At 46.9% G+C, this 25,385-nt stretch overlaps 1 protein-coding gene and 1 long non-coding RNA gene across 2 annotated transcripts in view; one reads left to right on the top strand and one right to left on the bottom strand.

The window, feature by feature from the left end:
• The window catches only part of Surf1 (surfeit locus protein 1), a 59,961-nt gene extending 45,935 nt beyond the window's left edge, over positions 1–14,026 (top strand). The window contains exons 7-9 of the mRNA XM_084609223.1: positions 862–976; positions 7,660–7,741; positions 13,791–14,026. Of these exons, the coding sequence (XP_084465349.1) occupies positions 862–976; positions 7,660–7,741; positions 13,791–13,860 (267 nt within the window). The 3' untranslated portion in view covers positions 13,861–14,026. The remainder of the gene's footprint in view (positions 1–861; positions 977–7,659; positions 7,742–13,790) is intronic.
• On the bottom strand, positions 1,748–25,048 carry LOC146183893 (uncharacterized). Its single transcript, XR_014708810.1, has 4 exons — positions 24,706–25,048; positions 9,224–9,337; positions 8,052–8,140; positions 1,748–1,908 (listed from the first exon to the last, which is right to left on the bottom strand). It is a non-coding gene; the product is annotated as an uncharacterized LOC146183893 (long non-coding RNA).
• Between the last annotated feature and the right edge of the window lie 337 nt (positions 25,049–25,385).

The raw sequence follows: 25,385 nt of genomic DNA, 5'->3' as shown, positions 1-25,385 counted from the left end.
AGCGTGTTCTCGCAATGAAATGTTTTGCCTGGGTCAGATTTTTTGTGGTGTTCGATTTAATTTGAACACCTGGTGAATTCGACAAATTTTTCTCACTCCCAATGACTTCGTATCAACGAGGCTTTACTGTACCGCTACCACATTGGCCAAACCACACCAGGAAGCACTACGAATGATCTAGTCCCTGCTGAGACTTCATATGTGCTTAAATCTTTGACTCTGCTACTTACAGCAGTTGGACGCCTTGCACAGAAATGTCCACAAAGTTGCCATGAGGCAGTCAAAGCTGACTAATCATTGCGGGTTTCTGCCTAGGAATAAGTGAAAAGTATGAGCCACTTTCCCCTCATTTCTCAAGTTTGTGATGTTTTCTTTGTTGTTGTTTTTGGCTTAACCCCATTTATAACAATTATTGGTTATAATGAGGTATTTTCATTTAATTTCAGTATTGTTATAAGTGGGTTTGACTGTATGTGCACTTTGCTCTATTTTGTTTCTGGCAGGAAAATCATCCTGTGTTAGCCATAATGAATTTCAGTCGTTTCAAGATTCCTATCCCTCTATTCTGATCCACGGGCCCCATCTGCTGAATACAAGTGCTTCCCAGAGATGTTCTCTCTAATTAAGCGACCAGCTGAAAATTCTTTTATAGGTAGAAAAAAAGAAAAAAAAGGAAGCTTTGCTTTGAATTGCTGAAAATTGTGTCCATATGGTTTCGGGCATTCAGGTCTGCTTGTAGAGTGACTGTGGCGCGGCTTTAGAAAAATTTTAACCTTCTGTGAGGTGCTGCTGGTCTCCTGCATTGTCCACAGATGGTGGCCAGCTGAGAGTGCAACCTTTTGCCGACTTTTGCCACCTCAGAGGCCCCCGCTTGGCCCCAAGAATCCAAGTAAAGGCCAGTTCTGGCATTACAAGGACGTTGAACAGATGGCCGACGCTTGTGGAACTGCACCCATCCTGCTGGACGCCACTTCTGGTGAGCTGTGCCTGAAAATGGGCGACTTTTCCCAGGGCTGTGGGATTCTAGAAAGACGAAAGGGAGTTATTGTAGGCTGCCATTATTTTAGCCAAAACACTTTTTCTCCGCAAAGAAAGGAAACCAATTACAGTTAAACCTGCTTATAACAAAATTGTAAAATATCCAGGATTTTTCGTTACATCCAGGTTTTCATCACATGCAGTTTTCGCATGAAGACCCAAAAGGACAATGTAGAACAAAAGCCAAATTAAAAATTGATGCAAGGGAAACCACCTTGAAAGTGTTTACAGTAAATCAGAATTATTTGAAGTCATAGAAGCAGACGTTTCGTGATCGCGCTGATAGCGTGGCACGACTGCAGCGGCAGCCTCCACCTCCTCTGCAGCTCGCGTGACTCGTCTATGAGGGAGCGGGGAAAGGGGGTGGAAGAGGAATTGGACTGCGGGAGAGCGCGCATGTTGGCGCCGCTGCACCTCGCGCCATGCCGCGCTCGCTCGCCCACCACCGTTGCCCCAACGTTACTAGAACAAACTCATTTTCACTGCTTCGCCGGGAGAGGTGTCCCCGGTGGTCATTGCGAGAATTAACGGCGCTGCAGTCGACTCTTGCTCCTTGCCGGGCGCGTCGTCTGCTACGCATGGTGCGGAAGCGTGAAGCGGCTGGCACATACGTAGCTGTTACGGGCTGCAGGCTATAGCACAATTATGACTACATTACGACAGCTTTACTTCTAAAGCATGCGTTACCTCAGAGAACGCGTTTGTGTGATGTGAAATTTAATGCCGTGAAACAAGTATGACAGCGCTGTCAACTTGCTCGCCACCACCAACGTTGTAGTGACGTTGTCTGCTCTTCGGTTTCTTTTCTTTTTTATTATGTGATATCATACGTAGTTCGTCAAGGCGAAAAGGCGTCACCATCGCCATGACCTGGAAAGGAGAAAAACTTATCTGAAAAATATGCATGTCATTTCATACTAAAGTATGACTTCGCCAAAAAATGCCCGGCGTTTAGTGTGGTGCCATGCAATTTCGCTTTTTATTTAGCATCCACTTTCTTGTCCAGATTTAGTCTAGTTTGCGACAGGGACTCAAACCACCGACATGTCTGCCTCCGATTCTATGCCTTTCACTGTAAACATAGGGTGTACGTCGAGAAGATGCTGTGTCTTTCCCCTAAAATCAAACGAAATAGACGTTTAACGCTTTGCCAAACCATGTACCATTCTCTCGATGCCGAAAATTGACAGAACGAAGAGACGGCATCAAAGGCACTACATTGTCTTCTCCTGAGACGAAGCTTGAGCGTTTTACCATTTCTTTTTTTTTTTTTACGTCTCGCTTCTTCATGCTGGCCTGCAGCATGCTTTGTACCAGAAGAACGGCGCCTATCGAAAAGATTGTTCAGAAGTTTGTCATTTCTTCGGGTCACTGATAGACACCCTCGAAATTAAAAGTTGGACACAGGCTCTGCACAGAAAAGATCCATTTGAAGTGAAAAATTTCTGATCTACATTTAGAACAGGAACAACGTTGAAGTATTCTCGTCACGTACCTCGCGTAGCAAGGATATTTATTTCCTTGCTGGCACATACACTTCGAACTCAAGACACTACAGTCGAGCCCGGATATATCGAACTCGAAGGGAATTGCAAAATAGTTAGATATATTGATAATTCGATATACAGAAATCGGCTTGTGACGGCACTTACGATGTGAAAAAATGATACCGTATTTGTCACCTACTCGACCCACTTGCATAATGAACCCACCCTCCACGTTTGCACCTGAGAATTTTGAAAAGAAAAAAAAAAAAAGCGTTAAGGCCAGCTCAATAACATGCAAGTGATTGAGCGATCTCAGCGACGAGCGGCAGCGACAGGGCGAAAAATTTCCAACTTGTTGGAACTGCGTCGCCGCTCGAGCCACCGCGGCAGCTCAAAACAAGGTTTCTGTGTCGCCGCGGCAGAAATCGCGAGCGTTTTCGCTTGCATGTCGATGGCGCACGCCACTCTGTTTCGGTCGTCTCATCCACAGCTCATTTCTTGGCAGCATGCCAAGATGCTGCCCAGCGATAACGGCGCGGTTATCTTTTGATAGCTCCTGCGGTCGTGGGGAGCGAACTGATTGCACAAGCCTGGTTCGATTTATCAAGTTGCGCTCGGGGCGGGCGCCATGATCGCAGTTGACCGCGGGCTTTCGTTGATTCATACATGCAAGAATAAACGACTCCCGCCAAAAAAAAAAGCCTGCCGCTTCTTAACGTCTGCAGCCGCCATATTTTACGCTACGCCGCATATCCAGCACACCGATAAGAATGGATGACTCTCGCAAAAAAATAAATAAAAGAAATAAAAAAAAACAGAGAGAGAGAAATTTGGCGCTTCTTAACGTCCACAGGCGCCATAGCCACGTCAGCCGCCGCGCTCAGAGGGTTCGCAACACACGCTGGAGAAAGAGAGAGAGTGAACTTTAATTGGTTAACGGAATTGTGGGGAAAGCGTCCGACGTCTGTCTGAAAACGGGCTGAGCTGGCTTGGCGCAGGCGTAGCGTGTGCTGAAGGTGAGAGTTAGCTCGGCAAAAGAATGGACACACCCACGCACATGGCTTGCAAACGTCATGTGCTGGTGCGCGGGAAACGATAACTGCAGATGCGCGCGCCTTTGGGGAATGGGCGCGGCGCTGCCCAGACCAGCCGTCGCTGAACTGTCCCCTTTCATTCCTTTCGCCCGTGGCTTGAAAACGTCACGCTGCAAACGGCCAAGGGTGATGCGATTGTCTTTGGGGAAGGCACACTTTCCAGTGCGTGGTGCGGAGTTCGATATATCGAACGACCGGTGCAATTGAGTTCGATGTATGACGCGGCTTTCCTATACTTTTACATTGGATTTTCAAGGGGATATTCCATGAGTTCGATATAACCAAAATTCGATATATCCGGGTTCGATATAACCAGGTTCGACTGTATACCGAAGAGAAAGCACCCTAACAATCGCGCTGCCCCGTGTGTTTCGTCAGTAATGCCGGAAACGAACTAGCAAGGTTACAAGTGCCTATCAGCGTGCATAGCGCAAATCGGACAGCTGAGCTGCACAAACGAATTTTGATCGATCATTTTGATTTCGTCGCAGTATCAGCAATTAGAAGGAAATTTTCAATTTTCGCGACGAGCAAATAGGCGAGCCATGAAAGCGAGGAAATTGGCTTGTTGAGAAGACTTTTGTCATTGGTTAGTGGTTGTTACATCAATGATTATAAGTTGCGCATAAGGCTCTCATATCATGTGAATTGAGTGTTGGTTACATAGAAGCTCTCCTGAAGGAGGTCAATTTTATGAAATTCTGCACAGGGCTTGCAATCAGAGCTAATGCAAAGAGAGGAGACATCATGAGAACTGCAGAGAAATTCGACAAGCAAGATGATCGCAAAAATTAAAACATTTTCAAAATAATTTAGCATGCAGTGTAAAAAAGCCATACTGCGAGCTGCGGCAGCTGAAAATAAAAAGAATGATCACTAAAATTAAAACCTTTCCAAAATAATTGAGCATGCAGTGTAAAAAAGCCATGCTGCGAGCTGCGGCAGCTGAGAAAAAAGAAAAAAGATATCGCTGTTAAAAGATCTAGATCGGCGTTTACAAGGCCCTCCAGACTTGCAGCGGCTGGCACGTCAAGTGCCTGCCCGGACTGAAATATGATGTTGAATGGGTTCTTAACTGCATTTTTTTGAGGCGGGCAAGCACAAAAGCATATAAGCTTCTGAAAGAGCTCAAGATATGCTACCAACAAAGCATATTTTATTTATTTTTATTTATTTATTTACAATATACTGCAGGCCCTTTGGTGGGCCCAAGCAGGGGTGGCAACGATAATATTATTACATTATATATAAAAAAAAAACTATGGTAGCCAGGGGTAGAAAAATCGAACATTTTGTACAATAATGAAATGAAAAACGTCAGTGAAATCGGCAGTACAAGGAAAAAATTTTTTCTTTTGTTATTTAAAACACACACGAATATTTAAAGTAGCAACACAATAACAGGTTAGTCAATGTAGTCAAGACTCAATTAGGTCAATCGAGTCGATGCTATTTAGTAGGTGAGGTTCCAGTCTTCTATAGTACGAGGAAAAAAGGAATATTTAAAAGCGTTTACTCTAGAATTGTATGGAGTTAACTGATGTTTGTGACGATTTCTTGTCAGACGGGTGTTTAACGGTTTCAGGTTAGGCCAGGAGTTCATTAACAATTTATTGTGTTTCAGCAAGAAGCATATGAGCTCCTTAATTCACACATTGAAGCACATTCACTGCAAATTTGGTTTTTGCTGTTGTATCAATACAAAATCACAGGTAACACAAGATGGTCAAGGGAAATTAGGAATGTGCGCTCATTTCCCACTAGACACAAAAAAGGATTATGCTGCCCACTCAAATATTTACCAAAAGATGTATAATATATGTTCTCCTGTGCACTGCTTGTAATCTTGCAATGTTTGTCTATGTTGATGAAATCAAGTTCTGGTTGTTTAGTGCCTTTCATTTGCGTACGAAATTGGTGTTGTGAAAATATTGCATTTTTACACATTTTTTTTTCTTGTTGCGCTAATACGCGTAAATACCTTATGTACATGCAGTCAACTTCTAACACCCTTTCCGGCACTGTACATACCTTGAATATTGTGTTTTAAAACTGCAGTCCACTGCTAGTTTGAAAATACATGGTAATGAAGATGACAGATTAAGTGGAAGCTAGGTTGTGACATGGGGGCCTAGTGGCTTAAACTAGTCTGCCTTTAGGCTGTACAGTCGAGCCTGCTTATAACGAACCTGAGTGTCACGTGGCATTCGTTCATTATATCCCAAAGTTCGTAGTAAGTAAACCAAAGCTTTAAAGGAAGTTGCTAGTCAAAACACAAATTTTATTTCTTGCAAAGAAGCCCATGATGCCCATCTGTTTCTTTAGTGCAGATCTAATGAGGGCAGTCTCTATTTTAATTAAAGTAGAAGCATCCTCTTCGCTGAGGCTCTTGAGGCCCTCTAGGTAGCCCATTTGTACAGGCGTGCTTAAGGGTGCTGGCTTCAAAGCTCCGTTTTCATCACATTCCTCCGCATCACTCTTGGCCCGCACTTCATAAACGATGCCCTCGTCCGTGCACTGTTTCACAATATTAGCATCTCAATCAGCAGAAATACAATCCTCCCACCCAGTGTCATGACCCCCCCATGTCGAGTTGTTTGTCACAAATCGCTGCCGGACTGATAATCTTTGGAAGCATCAGGCTCAGCATCAAATACTGTATCGACGACCTTGTGGAAAGAGTTCGGCATGTAAACTTCCATTACCTCCACCCAGGCCTGCTTCAGAATCTCAGTGACTGAATACAGTGAAGCTCGAAATGGCAAGTTGGCGACCAGGTGATCAATAGCGATGAGCAAGTGGTCCACAATGCTGTGAACGAATGCAATATTGTTGGCTTTGCCCAGCATCATTGGTCCAGTTGTCAGAATGTTGCTAGCCTGCGCTCTTCTGTGCCCGTGCATGGACAAACCACTTGAGAAGCACATTGTGTCCGCTAGGTGGCCTTCTGTTTCTTCGTCAAGTTGACATTAGGGTTGACAATTTCTTTGTTAGTGATAATCGTCAGGATGGTTCATTTCGACAGTTTGTACTTCTTCACTAACTCGCAGTATTTAGCACTTTAAGACAGTTGCATCAAAATTGATCGCTTCGTAATTGCCATGTCCCATGCTTTTTGTTTCATGATCACTGCAGGGGCAGCATTCCCGCCCTGAATGCAACTGAATGCAACTTAGGCCTAACTAGAACAAAGCACTCGCACCACACACACTGAAAGGGAGAACAAAGGGCCGCAACTGATGAAGTAAACGTACATGTGACAATCAAGCACGAAATTATGAAGACCGTATCCATACCTTAATGTGCAGAGGCCTGCTTCCCAGTAACTACCAGAAAATTAAATTTCTGGACTTGAAGCCAGAAGCTGGTACTGAGTGACTCTAGTGGCCGGCGCCGTGGCACGCCCGCCTTTGACAGGCAAAGGCGAGGAGGTTATGAGAAAGAGAGAGGGGTTGCGACTATAAAAGGCGGGGAGGTGACCTTTCAAGGCACAGGCCAACACTCGCAGGCAACGCGTTGGCAAGGAAGGGTAGCTTGCTTGAGAGGGCCACGAAATGTGTATTTTATCTGCAAGGACAAACTGCACGCTCGGTGGCCGTCTCTATCTCGCATGCGCAGCACCAAGTTTTTGCTCTCCGTTTACTGTATCCGATCAGCAGGGCTTAGACTTTCGTTATATGCGCGACCTTGTGCTTTTGAAATATGGTCGTGCAGATATTGTTCATTACAAGCAAAAGTTTGTCTTGAGTGAGGCTGTTATGTGTGGGCTTGACTGTACCTGCAGAAACAAGGCTGGAAGGAGGTGGTGCCGTGTCTGAGCTGATCCTCTCTGTGCAGAAGTGAGACATCGAACCTCAGTGGTGACAGCATTTATTGGTAGCAGCACCGAAGTGCCGCAGAATCAGTGTGAATCAAAAAAATGCTTTTACATCTCACCCTCGCAACTTCTCAGAAGGATGTCTTTTTATTTTTATTTAGTAATTCATTTTCTTATTGCGTGCATGGTATTTCAATTCCTTACATACGTTTGTACATTACAGAAAGCACAGTAGAGGGAGGACCAATAGGAGGCCAGACCATGGTGACTCTACGAAACGAGCACTTCTCATATATTCTCACGTGGTGAGTTTTGCTGTTGCTGCATTGTTGTTTTTCTCTGCCTTAAGAGTATTGCGCTGCGCCCATTAGTGCGACCACCTAAAATGCTTTTGATCTATTTGTTTCTTCAAAGAGGGTTTTTTTGTTGGAAGACAATGTTATGGAACCTTATATCATGCTCACTTAAAAAGCAAGAGCACCTAGCATCAAGTACTAGCTGAATAGGCGAATGGCTAGCAAGGGACTACAGTACATGTGTATTTCACATGCACATAGTGTTACTGCAGCATTTATGGTTTGTGTGCATTACTGTATTTTCCAGTGTTATACACACCTCAATTTACCCAGTTAGGGCAATGGGACTTGCCTGCATGTGCTTGTGCAACCACCGTGAAATGCTCTGTGCCCATGAGAACACTCCTTCTGCAGCGGAAAAGCACAAAGTGATAGAACAGAAAGAGGCAGTACTCACCCCCCCCCCCCCCTCCTCCGCTCCCCTCAGAATTTGCAGGGGTTTAAGCATGGCTTGAACCAAGTGATATGAGAGAAAGCTGTATTTAGCACTGTAATGCATGGTTTGAAGTTTTCAATTAGGGGGATAGTGAAGCTTCGCCTTGAGAGTAGCCGCAATAGCCCCTGTAAAAGTGTCTTTTCAATCCGCGATTTTTTTTAAATATTTTTTTTTGTCAGGTTTTGGCGAAAGGAAGGCACAGTATACTTTTGAGTGGACACCATGGAATGGTGGACACCTAAGCTTAATCAGATCAAGGTCACACCACCTTTTTGAAGGTCAGGAGGCCGAACAAGGTTGACCTTGGCTGATACATGGCATAATGAAGCTTTCACTTAAAAAAAAAAAAAAACATCTCTCGCATAGGCAGAGTAGTAGTACTTTATTTTCAAGGCTTATCTTTTGATGCACTGTCAAAAAGTTTGTTGATTTCTGGCAGCAACACTGCCGAGACATCCTCATCAAACTCATAATTGCTACTCTGATTGTCGCCGTGCTTGGTCATCAGTGCACGCGGCACAATACGCATAGGAAGTGAAAAAGACACATGCTAAAGCCACGAAACAAGTGGCACCTGGAACAGTGAGTCAGCTTGTGGCTTGTTTTAGCATCATGGGCTGGCGAGGAGCGCGGATGTCACAATTTTTTGCCATCTTATATTATTGGGGCCTGTGAGACAACCATAGGTTTCATAATCACTTAAGTCGCTATCATCGCTGTTTCACGATAATATTCACCTAGGTGTGTTGCACAAGAAGAGAAAAAAAAGTTGGACATAAGGCGCACCATGCGCTACCAAAATTTTTCTAAGAAAAACCATATCTTATAGACCAGAAAATGTACTGCATGTAACAAGGTTTAACGGAGTATTTACTCATTCACTTTCACCCAAGTGTTTTGGAGCTGTGATAAGAGTGAGCATATTTCTGCAAAAAAGTGCATGAGGACCATTTGGGTGTTTTGCTAAAAGAAATGAAGATGCATGGTATGCTTACCTAGGAGCTGCCTCTTCATCCTGCTATCCCAGTATTTCGTGTTCACCAAACTTATTTTTGCATCCTTTAAGTTGCATATGTTAACTGCTCCCACTATCGTGCTGCAGTATGAGGCTGGCCATTTAAACACAGAACATACCCTTAGACACAACACTTGACTTATTTTTGCTTGCATGGCAGACGCAGATTGGCCAATTGAAGAAAATACAGTCGAGTCCACTTATAACAATATTCAAGTGCCACAAAAATTTTATTGTTATAACCGATAATTGTTATAAACGGTTTGCACGAAAAAAAGCATAACAACTGCAAAGAGGCATCACGGACGGCAAGTGACATGCGAGCTCCGCCGAGACATTGTTTTGGTGGCCCCGAAAGGGGTCTTGTAAAAAATATGAGAAGGTTGCTATGGCCGCCTCTCAGCTTAAAAAATCTCTAAGTAACGCTGGGGTGAAGAGAGAGACAAAACATTTATTTAAAAGCCACCACCTGGCTGGAAGTGCACATTGTTAATTAGCAGGGCAAGCTGCTTCGCCTTTGTGGCCAGAATCGGCCCGATGATAGGCAAGTTCTGGGCACAGGCACCAAGAAACCACTCGTAGAGGGTCTCCTCCATTTCCTTATAGGCACCTTGTTGAATGCGTTTGCCCCCACTCTCAAGCGAGGGCTTTTCTTTGTCGAACTTCTCAGCGGAGCGGATGATCGTCGACACCGTCGGTTGCGATAGTGCGTACTTCTTAACCAAGTCACACACTTTCTTACCCTCTTTGTAGTTCTTCACGATACTGCACGTCGTCTCCAAATCGATAGCCGTGTGCTTTCTTTTCACCGGCAACATCGTCCGATAATCAGCGGGCGGTGGCAGAACCAGCAGAACTGCGCAGAATGAGGGGCGAGTGAGCAGATCAGCGCTGTCGGCAAGTTGGCGAAGTCCATTCGTGTTTCGGAGGGTGGCATGGCGTAGAGCTATGGGCATAGCCCATTTGTGTTCGGAGGGGTGGAAGGGCGGCGGGATAAAGGCGCGCGAAGCTGGCAACGCGGAGAAGGCTAGAAAACAGGTTCTTTTGTATGAGCGCAGCAGCTGGGGTGCAGCAGCTGGAATTACTTTTTTTTATTGTGATAGCAATACTGCTCGCAGTTTGAGCCGTCAGCGTGGCCCAGCGGTGACCACCATTGACCTTTGACCTTTGGAGTGAAGAAATATCTGGAATTATAGGCAAGTTCGGTCTTGGTGAGCCAAATGAAGCTGGGCAGAGGCTAGTAGAGTTACTGGCAGATCGAAGTCGATGAACGTGATCGCGAGAAGACAGCGTTTGTCACACCCGACGGACTTTATGAATTCAAAGTCCTACCTTTCGGATTGTGCTCCGCTCCAGCGACATTCCAGCGAATGATGGACGCAGTTCTATCTGGTCTTAAATGGCAGATGTGTCTAGTCTACCTGGACGACGTTGTGTTTTCACCAACGTTCGAGGAACACCTCCAACGTCTCTCCACTGTGCTACGGGCTATCAGATCTGCCGGCCTCATGTTAAAACCACAAAAGTGTCACTTTGGCTATGAAGAGCTCCTGTTTTTGGGCCACGTCGTCAGCCATCGAGGAGTTCGTCCCGATCCCGCTAAAACAACAGCCGTCACCAAATTCCCTACTCCATGTAACAAGAAGACAGTTCGCCGTTTCATTACCGCAGGTTTATTGAAAACTTTTCGCGCATTGCCGCTCCGTTGACACGTCTCACCCGGGATGATGTCACCTTCACCTGGACGGACGAAGAGCAAAAGGCATTCGACGAGTTACGGCACCGCTTGCAGACAACACCTGTGCTTGCCCATTTCGATGCAAATGCCGAGACTCTGGTCCACACAGATGCCAACAACGTGGGTCTAGGCGCTGTACTCGTCCAGTGGCAAGACGATGCCGAGCGAGTTATCGCATACGCCAGCCGGACTTTGTCCCGTGCCGAATCGAACTATTCCACCACCGAAAAAGAATGTCTGGCTGTTGTATGGGCGGTGATGAAATTTCGACCCTATCTTTATGGCCGGCACTTTCGGGTTGTGAGTGACCATCATTCTTTGTGCTGGTTAACGAACTTGCGAGACCCCTCCAGACGCCTTGCACGATGGAGTTTACGGCTACAGGAGTTCGACATGACCATCGTGTATAAGTCTGGACGTCAGCTCAATGACGCCGACTGCTTGTCCCATTCACCTGTCGAGGCTGTGCGGGAAGACGAAGAACCAGACTTCCCCCTTATCGCAGCCGTCGACGCGCTCACTGTTTCGCAGCAGCAACGTGACGACCCGGCTCTCGCACCACTTATCAATTTTCTGGAAGCGCGCTCTACAGATGTTCCCCATCTCTTCGCCAGAAAGCATTCATCGTTTTGCATGCGAAACAATGTTTTATACAAGATCAACTTCGCTCCGACGGGAAGAGATTACCTCCTCGTCGTACCAGAGTCTCTTCACGAAGAAATCTTACAGGCATGTCATGACGAGCCCACTGCGGATCACCTGGGGTATGCTCGAACTCTGGCCCGAATTAAGAAGAGTTATTACTGGCCAAACCTTGCGGCCGCAGTACGACATTACGTGAGGACATGCCATGATTGCCAGCGACGGAAAACACTGCCTGTGGAACCGGCCGGTTTACTGCATCCTGTTCAAGTGCCAAGATACCCATTCGAACAAGTTGGCATGGATCTGTTGGGTCCTTTTCCAATTTCTGATTCGGGCAACAGGTGGATAATTGTCGCTACAGATTACCTCACGCGTTACGCTGAAACCTCTTCAGCGCAGTACAGCAATCGCAGCGAAATTTTTCATCGAACGCATCGTCCTGAGGCACGGTGCCCCGACAGTTATAATAACTGACCGAGGCACTACCCATTGCAAGTCAACCACTAATGGCTTGACAGAATGTCTGAACAAAACTCTCGCCGACATGATGTCCATGTACGTGGATGTTGAACATCGGTCTTGGGATGACGTCCTGCCGTACGTCACGTTTGCGTACAACACGGCGCAGCAGGAAACAACGCAAATGACGCCGTTCTCCTTATTGTATGGCCGCGAAGTTTCAACAATGCTCGAAGCCATGTTGCCCCACGATGGCCGTGATCTCGAAGTTCACTCAATGCGCAGAAGCGCGACAGCTGGCGAGGGCACGCATCCGGAACCAGCAAGGTCGAGACGCCCAGCGTTACGATCACCGCCACTATGTAGTGACTTTCGAACCGGGCGATAGAGTGTGAAGCTTTGGACTCCAATTCGCCGTCGGGGACTATCCGAAAAACTTCTGAAGCAGTACTTTGGCCCATACAAAGTGCTCCGTTAGCTGAGCGACGTCACGTACGAAGTGCTTCCGGACGGCTTCTCTTCTACTCGTCGCCAGCAGAAATCCGAGGTTGTCCATGTCGTGCGCATGAAGCCGTACTTTTCGCGAGGAAATTAGCGCACCGCCTACCGCATGTTTCTTGCTTTATTTTTTTTTATCTCTGCTTTCGAATGCATCAAGTTGACATTTATTTTTATTTTTTTTTAGAGAGGGGGCTAATGTAGCGTGTGCAACAGCAGCCGCTAGGCGGCTGCTCATCGAGTCTCGTGCGCGGACTCGAAGAAGTGCCCCGTGGCGTTCGAGAAGAAGCTGAAGTTAGCTGCCGTCTCTCGGTGCTCCGAACCTGCTCTTCTGCGCCTGCTAGCTCAACCCCCCACCCCCCCATTAAAACCCAACCTCCTGGTTACGGGCCTAAACGGCTACGTGACAATATAATAAATATGCGCCTTGAAATGTGGATTTTTTAGAAGCTGTATCACAGCAAAATGAGAGTGAGAAACCAGATTACTCATTGCTTTTATGCCAATGAAAGGAGTGACGGGATCAGTGCAGAAAACAGGAATTCTTTGTTGCTGTAGTATTCAGTGAGAAAGTGTACATTTATTTTGTTAGCATGAGAAACAGTGTGTGCACTGTCACAATCTATTCTTATGGAATGCATCAGTTACACCTTGGGCCATGGGACTGCTCACATACTCGTACTTGATGCTACATGCTCCTGCGATATGTACCCTTTCGTTTCCTTGTTCTTCTGTAGTATTTTTTCTTTGCTTTACCAGCATAGGTGACAAGCGCTTGTGGACTGTGCTTCAATGCTATACCTTCCAAGGGTGACAGAGACCAACCTTTAGATATATACAAATGCTGCAATGCTTCAGCATGCAATTTTGGAGCAGAAGTGAGCATCAATGCATTTGTGTCTGTCTTTCTGCAGTTCGTTTGAGTGACAGAAGCTCAGCCAAAAAATCCTTTCTTCTCCAAAAGCCATTTTGTGTGAACCGTTACATGACATGACACTATTTGAAAAACTGTGGAAATGCAGCTTTTTTTCAAATTATGTCGAAAAAAAAAAAAGAAGATATACCATGTTTGCTCATTCTCTTCCAGTTTCACTTCTGTTCCAACCCCATAATATTTGAGATCTGGCATAAGTAACATGTCACAAAGCCTGTCTTGTCTGAGCTTGCCTAGGCAACAAGGCAGGTTTAACAAACCGCTCTGCTGCAGGTACTCGCTGAGCGCTGCCACTTCGTTCCTCTGGTACCACAAGTACATTCGGCGGCGTCCTCTCATGTGACATCTGCAGCGTTGGACTGGTTCCACAATAGCTGGAATTTTACAAGAGCATGCATACCTGTCTGTGTGTGCATCACTCTGAAGACTCCAGGGAGGCCTACTCTGCAGACACGAAAATGCTGTACAAATTAGAGATGAGTGAAATATAAGCTGTGCGACACTTAGCATTGTTCTGTGAGGCAAAATTCAATTCATCTACCAATACAGACACAGATATAAAGTAGCCTCTGGCTTTTTCCTGCACTTTTCTGGTAAGAGCAGTAGCAGTGCAAAGATTAGGCACCTTCAGCAATGTCCACTTTCTTGGAAAAGGTAGAAGCAAATAGGAGGGTGGGATTCTGGAAGCGATAAGAATGCATGGAGATGACTACATCAGCACAAATCAGTCTACTTGCTGGAAAAAGAAATTTGTTTTTAGACCAGTTCCGATGGATTGCTCTCTTTTCCTTTTTGCCCTTCCTGGTTGATTTTATTGGCATTGTTGCGCCGCATGCATTGCTTTTCTTGGTGGGGGGGGCTATAATAAAACTCAGTTCTCAGTCAACTTTTATTGAGCAGCCTTCTCTCTTCCTTTGTTTTTCTTGAATGATGTTTGTTTCTGAAAATTTAGGTGCTTTGTGAGGCCTGTCAAGGGTCAAGCTGGTTTAACGGCAGCTGCATGGTAGTATATTACTTTAACAAAAAACTGCATTTTGTGTGCAATGCCTGCTCACATGGCAGCTTTGCATTTGCGCGTGAGATTTGTTCAAACCTTGAACTGGTGCCCAACTAGTACCATGCTATTACTGAAGGAGACGTTTTCCTAGCTGTATTTGTGATCACTCTTATTCCGCCTACCTGCTTGAACTTGAACAGATATATTTTGTGTGCAAGTTTCCTTTTAAAGGTAAAAGGTTGAATACTGGCACATACAAAGTTGTACCTAATTTTGTTGTGTGCTCATTTTGGAACTGCTCATGGATAGGCATCTTCTGCACACTGATATCTTTATGTATCCAATGCTAAATGTAGCTTTCAAATTATTGATGCCATGTTGATCTCATAGTGATGCAGTACAATCAGCGATGTTACAGCTCAAATAATACCAATCAGCAATTCTGGTGAGGGATAAGAGGAAGGGAAAATAGAAAATCAAAATAAGCAGATTGTCTTCACGTAATCCTTTGCATTGACTTGGGAAATGCACCTTGCTTATTGCCCACCACATGCCAGTGCCCATCCTTAGAGCTTCACCAAAAAAAGAGCCAAAGCAAAAAAGAAGAAAAATTCGTTCAGCTAACGGATGTTTGTCCTGCATGGCATTAACCCAGATGAACAGTGGGTAGAACTTTTTGCTGGGTTAGTTGGTTCATTCTGACATGAAAAAAGGAGCACTCTTTCCTGTTGCCTTTATGTTTCACCATCAGGCACTTTATTTGCGCTGCAAACTTCCAGCTCTTCCACAAGCCTCTGGAGCATGTGCCTCGTGCCAGTACTCAAAACTACAGCATTGATGGCAGTTTGGTTTGCCATTCAGCTGGGCTACACGTGAATAGAAGTCATAGAAGTTGCCTTTGATGGCCATTTTCTTCTGACTACTAGCCTCATTTGAGGCTGCTGTGATGCAAAAAATGAAGTTGAACTGAAACCATGCGAAGCAAGCTTTTCAAAAACATTATTCATTTGAGATGAATACCAAGGTTTCAAATACCAAAAGTTCAGATCGACTCAAACATTGAATAGAGTCAAATCTCGATATAACGAATCCCGTGGGACCGCACGAAATCATTCATTATTTTGAAATATTGTTGCAATGAAAAATCAGCGATTATGAGCCAGTGGTCAAACCTTGGTATGAAAATGATGTACCTTGGCAGTAGGCACGTGTGTAGACAGGCAAAACATCAAATGAAAATGTTGCACTTACTCCAGAGCTAATTTATTTGAAGAAATCAATTATCTTCTGTTGCGTGCAGCAAACACGACCGCGTACTACATTACACCACTACAGCACATACACCTTCCACTTTGCGCAACACCTCATTGGATGCATGATTGCACCGAGCGATGAAAGTACGGGCTTTGTCCATGTGCAAAAGAACATCAGAGTTCGAATGACGTCATCTTCAGTGCTCCCTGAAGCTTGAAAATCTTGTCTCGGTCTTTCAAAATGATTGCAGCGGTCGATGATTTAATGCTAGCTGTCTGCAGAGGCCGATTCGCTTTTTTTTCCTGCGTCGATTTCTTTCAGTGAAAGCTGCATTCCTATCTTCTCGGCACTTCGCTGGCTGCAATCACTGTCAGATTTCGCACAAACTTGGCAATAAGATAATCCATGACAAAAAAGTAACATTCCGCGCACGAGGATAGCATGAAAGGCAGGGTGCTAGGAGCTGGCATGTGATATGCTGAGGATAGCTACAACTCACGGGCCATGGCGCTTTTTTTTTTCACGCGAGAGTTGCGAATTGCGGCACTGTTACTTTTAGACGAATTTGTTATACTCATGTTCCTAGATTACAGAAGGAAAAATAAAATGCGTACGTTATTCCAAATTATACGTTATTTTGAAATTCATAATTCTGAAATAGTTAAATTGCAAACAGGAAATCTGCTGGGGATTTTATAAAAATTTGTTAATGTGGTGTTCATAGTAACGAGATTACTGTAGTACCGGTGCGGACAAAAGTAAAAGGAGCACGCTATTTCTTTCTGAAATTTTTCACGTGTTGCATAATTGAAACTGGGAGTCATGGTATGTGCAGGCTGGTAGTAGTTTCCATTGCACATGCACTTGGACAGATAATGTTGTCTTATCTCCACTGTAGAAGGTGTAATTGTAATTTAAACGGCAAAGCGTGCTCTGTTTACTTATGTCTGCACCTGTACATACCTTACTATTCGACAGAATATTCAAAATTACTGATTATTTGCAAGAGACTTGCAAATGGTGGAGTTTGCAGCCATGGACAATGCACAGTAGTTTTAGAAAAACAAAAATAGCTCCTTCAAGCACTAAAGTGCTAGCAAGTCCACCACTTTTTTCAGCAAAGAACTGAAAATGAGCACACAAGGCACACAGGTTACTCTTTGCAGAAATACTGTTCATTGGTGATGTGTAGCAATAACAATGCCTGCAACGTTTTCCCCATTGCTTGTACTTTTGCTTCACCACTCTCAATGATGAGGCAGTTCACGATGGTTGTGCTTTTTCTTTCACCAGGCAGCAAAGCGAAAGAGTACTTGGCGGGTTTATCAGTAATTGAAATCTGGCCGTTTTTGGCAGTCAGCAATATAAAATAAATTAAGGATTATGAGGGTAACCTTTAAAAGACAAGGGTGTGTGAATACACTACATTGAGGAACGAACCTGAGACAGCCAGCGCTGCACTAAACTAGTGCTCTCGTCTAGTTTGTTCAGAGGCTGACGTGAGCAGCATGCAAAGCATGTTTACTAGCATTCAAGGATAATGTGCTGAGAACACGGGTGTACAGAGGGAGGGTGGTTACATCTTTAATACGAGACCATGATCAGTTTCAGTTGCGCTGGAAACTATACGATGCGAAGCAGCAGCTTCAAGAAAAGATACATCAGCTCCCGAATGCATGATATTTAATTTTGGCGGCCGTCATCTGCAGCTCCTAGAATAGACTCCACTTTAAGAGCCCAGCATCAGTGCGGAGGACTAAGATATATTTTGCTTGCAGTCTGCCATTTCTTTCTGTGAATTTTTTTTTAAAGTCATAAGTGCACAAAATTTATTAATCATATTGCTTCATTCACCTAAATTAAGTTCACAAAGAAAACTCAGACAACACACGTTTTCTGAAACCACCATACACATGCCGAGTGTTCTAACGCATGACAGCTCTGATGTCCTCAACTGGCTTATGTAATGCCCCAAAAGGGCCTTTAAGGGTACAATAAATGAATGAATGAATGAATGGTCATGGATAAAGGACAGTTGAAGCACCACATGCACAGTGATGCTGGGATGGAAACAAACACACTGTTTCCTGAGTGGCCAAGTGGTGCTGCGCATTGGTCCAAAATGGGATCCTTTCCACAGAAATATTACAAGCATGCCTCCGTGAGAGCTTGGCCACCAGGAGTTCCAGACAAAACCTAGCCTCAGCATAACTGCCAGTGAAGCTCAGCAGGTGGATAGGGTAATGCGTTCTGCCTTATTCCCTGATGATGTGCACAATGTCCTGACTGGCGCGCATGGTGAGAGGCGTTCAGCAGACAGGGTCAGCCGTCTTTCAAGCTGACCTTTTCGGCTTGGAATAATCTAGCCCGATATTAGCCACAGAAACTGCCGAGTCATGGCCAAGGGCACCAATGAGGTTCCTGTCAATCATATTCATATTGTCACCAACACACGTAGCAAGCAGCACAACAACCGAGCTGGCCCTTTTAATCAAGCGAAGCTCGAGAGAGAGACGAGGATGATGCTTAGCCACGTGCCAAGACATTCGGCCACTTGGTGGCGCCAGAAGATGGTCAGCGGTGTGGCATTGCCCCCCTTCCAAGGGGCATCGGCCCGATGCCGCAAGCGTAGGGGAATAATAGAAAAGTGGAACAAGCGTCATCCTCGTCTCTCTCTCGAGCTTCGCTTGATTGAAAACTATACCATGAGCTGCTCCCGAAGGTCTATAACAGCACCATACTCTTGAAGAAAATCCATGCCGAGCATCAGATCTTTGCAACACTCTTGTAATACGGCAAATGTGCCAGTGAAAGTAAAACCGCAGATCTCTATGCGGCAAGTGCACATGCAAATCGGCGTCATCACATGACCACCGGCGGTACGCATCATTGACCCAGACCAAGGCGTCGGAACCTTACGGAGTGCCGTGGCTAGCTGGCTGCTCATGACGGAGAAATCAGCGCGGGTATCCACAAGTGCGGTCACATCACAACTGTCGGCGGTTACAAAAATTTCCCCGGAAACAATGCGTTCGCAGCATGTCGGTAAGTTCGGATCGGGTCGTCGCCGCTTGGGCCGTCGTGTCAAATCGTCGGGTGGGGGCTGTTTGATCTGAGACATAGCGGCGGCCTCACCCCCGGAGGTCGCCGTGTTTAGCTTTCCCGGTGAGGGGACGTGCCTCTGAATTGCCCAAAGGAGGAGTACCGACTGGGCGAAGCAAAACGCCTCAGAGATGACGATCGCGACCGCCGTTGTAGTGATGTTGGGAGCATCTCGTTAACAGCCAGGTACTCCTCAATCTCCTGTGGTCTTTCGCCATAGCAGGGTCGAGGTGCGTTTGGTGGAAATCCTCTCAAGCCTATTCTCCGGTATGGGCAATTGCGAAGAATGTGACCAGGTTCACCGCAGTGATAACAGAGCGGCCCGTCTGTTGGGCGTGCGCCACAAGTGCGCCTTGCTGATAGCGGGACGCTGGTATAGCAGCGTCACTGATGTCTTCGGGGGCAACGTACATGGGATCTTACCCAGCACCTCCACCAAATGTCACCAACACACGTAGCAACAGCACAACAACCGAGCTGGCCCTTTTAATCAAGCGAAGCTCGAGAGAGAGACGAGGATGACGCTTAGCCACGTGCCAAGACATTCGGCCACTTGGTGGCGCCAGAAGATGGTCAGCAGTGTGGCAATATTGTCACGTGCAGAATGGTGTACCCAGCACCTCCACCACAACTGTTACGTGCTTAGTATGCACAGGGGGGTTTATTTACACAGGGATTGATGAAAGCAGGACCACAACTACGAACGTCCTTCTGACCCTCGTTCTTCTTCCTCTCTAGCCTCTTCTTCCTTCCCTTGACGCCCCGAAGCACGTGACAATATAGTCGATTGCATGGTGTTAGGGAAAGGAGCCCCAGAGTAGTTCCCACTTTTCACAGCTCATGAAACCAGAGAAGTCAAGCTAGTTGGTAACGCATTCATTATATGAGTATGGAAAAGTGTTCTGCCAGGCAAAATAAAACTGCAAACATTACACAGTGGTCTGACTTGCTGAAGCATTGAGGCTGCAGAAAGTGTTAACAATGCATGACTCCTAGGAGGCTGTGTAGGTAGGGCCACATCCTTCCATTAGGAGGTCTCGTGGAAGGTGGTGATCGAACCTTTCAACAGAGTGATTGCGATGTGCATGCCATTAGTGTTTCGTTGCATAAGTTCGTAGGAACGACAAGCAAGTAATGTCGACTGTTGGGGGCGAAATTTTTGAAAAACACGTCGTCGCTTAGGCAGAGAGAGGATAAAGCGTGCCGGTAACCTACAGGAACTCTGCCACTAGCACTTTGCAGATAATTCATTATTGCCTAAACATCAGGATCGGTGCGTTGTTGCATGCCGAAGTCTGTAGAGCTTACTGCGTTGACGAAGACGTCTTCACCTGTGTCAGTTGGGGCAGGCTCGACGAGAGCCCGGGAAAGACAATCTGCATCCAAATGTCTACGATCGGATGTGTAGGTCGCAGTGATGTCATATTCTTGTAGGCGCAGACTCCATCGTGCAAGACGCCCTGATGGATCCTTGATACTGGCTAACCAGCAAAGTGTGATGATCCGTCACTACTTTGAAAGGTCTTTCATACAGGCATGGCCTGAACTTCATAATTGCCCACACGATGGCGAGGCATTCTTTTTCAGTGGCAGAATAATTGCCCTCAATCTTCGGTAGCGAATTACTTGCGTAAGCAAGTATACGTTGTTGACCCTTTTAGACCTGAACTAGGATAGCGCCCAAACCAAAATTACTCGCATCGATGTGTACCTCCATATCAGCGTGTTCATCAAAGTGCGCCAGAATGGGTGGTGACTGAAGGCGGCATTGAAAGTCCTGAAATGCCTGTTGCTGTGGTGTTTCCCATTGGAACTGTACATCTGCCTTTGTGAGATTCTTAAGGGGCGCGATGATTTGGGAGAAATTTGGCACCAAGCAGTGGTAGTACATAATACTATACCCGAGTACATAACCCGAGGAAGCACCGAAGTTCCTTCTGGTCTCGTGGTGGCGGGACATTCGCGATGGCAACAGTTTCCTCGGGATCAGGAAGGACCCCTTCCTTGTTGACGACGTGGCCTAAAAATTTCAATTCTTCGTAGGCGAAGTGCCATTTGTCTGCCTTTAATATAAGGCCGGAGGACTTTATAGCTTGCAGTACTGCCTCGAGGCGACGAATGTGCTCTGTAAAACTTGGGGCAAAGACGATCACATCGTCCAGGTATACGAGACAAGTCTGCCATTTCAGGTCCGCGAGGACGCTGTCCATAAGCCTTTGAAAGGTTGCTGGCGCGGAGAAAAGGCTGAACAGGATAACCTGAAACTCGTACAGCCCGTCTGGAGTAATAAATGCAGTCTTCTCGTGGTCCCTCTCATCTACCTCGATTTGCCAGTACCCAGATTTGAGGCCCATGGAAGAGAAAAACTTGGTGTTGCATAGACGATCTAAAGTGTCATCGATTCTGGGCAGGGGGTGAACATCCTTTTTAGTTACATATTGTTCAGTCGTCGGTAGTCAACACAGAACCGTAATGTGCAGTCTTTCTTCTTGACGAGGATGACAGGTGCCGCCCAGGGGCTCTGAGATGGTCGAATAACGTGATCAAGCATTTCCTTAACTTGAGAGGTAATTGCGGCGCATTCTTTAGATGAGACACGATATGGTGACTGTCAGAGTGGTTGTACTGTATTGTCCATAATAATATGATGTTTTACAAGGTGTGTTCGACCGACGCACGGCAGAGACGCGAACGCAGTTCTGTAGCGATTGAGGAAATTCCTCAGGATATCTTGCTCTGTCTGCGGTAGTGCCAGGTTGATGTGCTTCAGGTCGGCGACTTCCTTTTGTTCCAGTCGAGAATCACAAATTAAACTGTGCACGCACCTAGCTTTGGCTATGACATCAATATAAGCGACCGTTATTCCCTTATTGAGATACCGGTTTTCGTTGGTGAAATTGGTGAGAAGTAAGTCGACTTTGCCATCTTCGAGGATGATGACAGCCCGAGCAACAGCAATGCTGCGGTCGAGAAGCAAAGGCGGTTTACTCTCGACGACACCTTCAACTCCCCGGAGGGTGTGCGCAGAAACGGTCACCATTACCCTGGAGTGGGGAGGAACAGCCACGTGCTCGTCGAGAATGTGGAATACCGCTGGCAGAACACAGTAAATTTCGAGGGCGTTCTCAGTCGAAAACTGAACCGACTGAGATTGTAGGTCGATGATGGCACCATTTCTTGTCAGGAAGCCCATACCCAGTATAACGTCTCTAGAGCAATCCGCTAGCACAACAAAGATTAATTGCCAGGAAGGTTTGCCCTTGAACTGTGACTCGCACTGTGCACGTTCCACTAGGTGTAATCAAATGTCCTCCAGCGGTACGTATCTGTGGGCCGTCCCAAGCTGTGTTAACCTTCTTGAGTGCCGCGGCGAATGATCCACTGAGTATGGAATATTCGGCCCCATGTATCCACTAAAACGGACGGCGATGCCGTCAACTGAAAGGTCTAAATTGGCTGGCGGTGACGTCTCGCTGCGGTAATGTCGAGGTGTCCGGTCTTGGCTTCGGTGCGTCGAAGAGGTGGGCGGTGCCGTAGAGAAGCAGTCTGGCTACGCAGTTGGTCGGGTTGTCGGCTTGCCATTAACTTGGGTGGCTCGGTAGTCGTCATCGTAGCCTCTGGGTAGTTCGACGTCAGTGAAGTGGTTTGCGGCGTTGGAGGCCTTGTACTTTTCGTCGTCGAGCAGCTGCCACACTTCCAGAGGCTGCTGTGTCTAGTTTACGGGAATTTCTAGACTGGTCCCGCGGCTCGGAGGAATCGTAGCGGCGCGGGGCGAAGGTGATCGGTGGCGCTGGACTGAGTCCGGGTTAGAAAGGTAGTCGGCAATCTCCCGTGGGCGCTCTCCCGGCTGCGGACAGCAAGCACCGAAGGGGAACCCGCGAAGACCCATTTGTACGGGCAGCAACGCCATGCCCAGCTTCGCCACAATGGTAGCACAGTGGCCGGTAGTCCGCGGTTCGCCAGATGTCAGTTCGGCGGCGCCTGGGTCACTGGAGGAAGGTCGACTGGGAAGGTGGCATATGGGTAGCGGCCGGCACAGGCGCTGCGTGACGTGGTGTTGAAGGCAGCAGAAAACAGCTTGCGACGTACGGTGGCCTAACTCATTGTAGGTAGTTGTGGAGGGCACAAGAAGCGCGGCGCGGCACCCAAAGCAATTGTTGCACTTCGCAAAAACATCGGTGACCGATGCAACTTGGTGGGGGGGGAGAAGGTTGCTCATTGTGGTTTCATTGAATTCACTCCTCAGGAACCCCTAAATTACTACTGTGAGAATTTCATGATCATGAACCTTTTGGCTCAAATAGGTGACAATCCTACGGCTACTAGGTGCACTGTATGGGCTCCACAATGCTATCCGTGTTTGAGTTCTGCGACAAAGGTTCTTGCACTAGATCACTTCTGTGCTCCGATGGCAAGCTTATACTGTGCACTTTAGAATGCATCTGCATATTCCACCTGCTTCTTGTCTGTTTGCAGTCTATGTCTGTAGCAACCTTTGCTCTGGGGACTTATGTTTAAAGGCATAGTTTCGTTTGGCAGGCTTAAGAAAGTGCCGTAGTATTGTCTGCTATGATTGTAGAAAGGGACCACGAAAGCGAGCTGTAAGCAACTGAAATTTTCGGCTTCGTGAGAAATACAAGACACTGCCAGACGGATGCGCACGTAGTCTGAACGCGGCTTTACGCACAGCTAACCACATGCACGCTTCTCAAGATAGTGAGATACTTACGTATACATTGCGGCTGTACTGTACTATTAGTTACGGTCGTTGCGACCACAGCGAATCATAGTACACACGCTGTCGGACGTCCAGCAGCAGCTAGGCTGAGCGAACGGCGGTACTCGACGCAAACCCCACAAACAGCCGGTCGTCAAGTGTGAGCGATGCCTTACTTGAGATGCGTGCATGTGGTTAGCTGTGCGTAAAGCCGCGTTCAGACTACGTGCGCATCCGTCGTAAGTATCGTATTTATCGCAGTGCGCATAGTGGCTGGAACTCCCGTTTACGTAGCTTGCGACCGCGCATGTTCACACTGGGCCGTTCGGTAAGATGCGCTCTTTACGACCGGCCAATCAGCGCTCTCAACATGGCGCCGATTAGCAAGCGGCTGATAGCGGAGGTCTGGGCTCTTCAAGCTCAAAATGAGATGTGAAAGAAAAGACTGGACACACAAATAAAATACGAAAAAGAACAATGGGTATATTAACAATTAACAACTCGATTATAAATACACTTCGTTTCACACACGCACGTTCGCACACAGTTTTCAAACGTCCGCTCACCGTGCTGACGCACCGCTCACTCCTTCGCACATTTCTTCACGCGCCCGTCCTCATTGTCGACGTATCGCGCACTCCTGCTCGGTGTCCCGTGATCGCACTCTCTCGCACCAAACCAGGCGTACGGTCCGCCTGCATCCCTGCTTGCGATTTTACCAGTGCCCCGGAGCGATCTTGGAGACGGGCCGGGGCGGTGACTCAAAGGCCGTACTACTGACTCCAAACAATGAGCCGGGGCGCGCGGCAGACACGGAAACGTCCGCGGAGCCTCGTCCCCCCTCAGAAAATGCTGTTTTCTTTTTCTTTTTTACGGTGAGCTTCTTTCAAACTTCGACGAGTCCGCACCAGCTCCGTTCTGCGGCCCGACCGCAACGTCGCCCCGCATCGGCCTTTCGCTGTTTCCTCGCTTGTCAACGGAGCCGATGGGCTGCGAGAATGCACGGGGATGAAGCGGGCATCCCCCGCCTCCATAACCTCACTTTTCTAAACTAGAGGAAACATCTGCTTGTTGAGAGCTTGTTCGCGCATGAAAAAACGGATTGATAAACCACTTACTACTTTGACTCAGCGCACTGGCAATTTGCAGCCAGGCATCGTTTTGCACTTCTCTCTGTGCGATTTTTCAGCTACTCGTAGTAGAGAGCCGGCCTCTGCCGAACTTTTTTTATGAGAGGCTGCTAATTCCAGAGCGAAGATTCCGCACTGCACATGATCAAGCTGCGGACAGACACAATCACCGACACAGACACAATCACCGACACAACACCAATAACAACGGCGAGCCGAGACACTGCAGCAGAGTAGGAGTGTTGGATGATGTCGCCTACTAGTGGTTTGCGCGCGAAATCTGGGAGGACCGGAAGCCCCGTGACCGGAAAGGGAAAACCGAAACGGCAGTGCGCATTGGTCGCGCGTAACAGACGTATGTTTCATTTATGGAGAGAAATCGGCGAGTATCAGGATTAAAGAATTTGTTCACGAATACTGAAAATTGGAAGCGCCCAACAGATTTTCGGGCTGCAGTTGCCGCTAGAGAAGAGACACACCTGTCCGACAACAACGCTGGCCTTCTCAGGGTATCACTGCCGTTGGAAACTGCCTGCGGCAGCCAACCGTTTCCATCATGTTAGCAAGTCTGCTACGGCCGGGTATACGTGTCGGCTTCCGTGGCGTAGCGTGCGGATATCGGCCCGGTGGAGCGGCGTAGTGAAAACACGCATAGTGGACAGCTCGAT

This window comes from Amblyomma maculatum, chromosome 7 (assembly GCF_055883805.1).
Source record: "Amblyomma maculatum isolate TAMU_Amacu chromosome 7, ASM5588380v1, whole genome shotgun sequence".
In the NCBI taxonomy this organism is placed as follows: domain Eukaryota; kingdom Metazoa; phylum Arthropoda; class Arachnida; order Ixodida; family Ixodidae; genus Amblyomma; species Amblyomma maculatum.
Note: the sequence above shows the minus strand (reverse complement) of the source record. Positions and strands in the feature narration are given on the sequence as shown.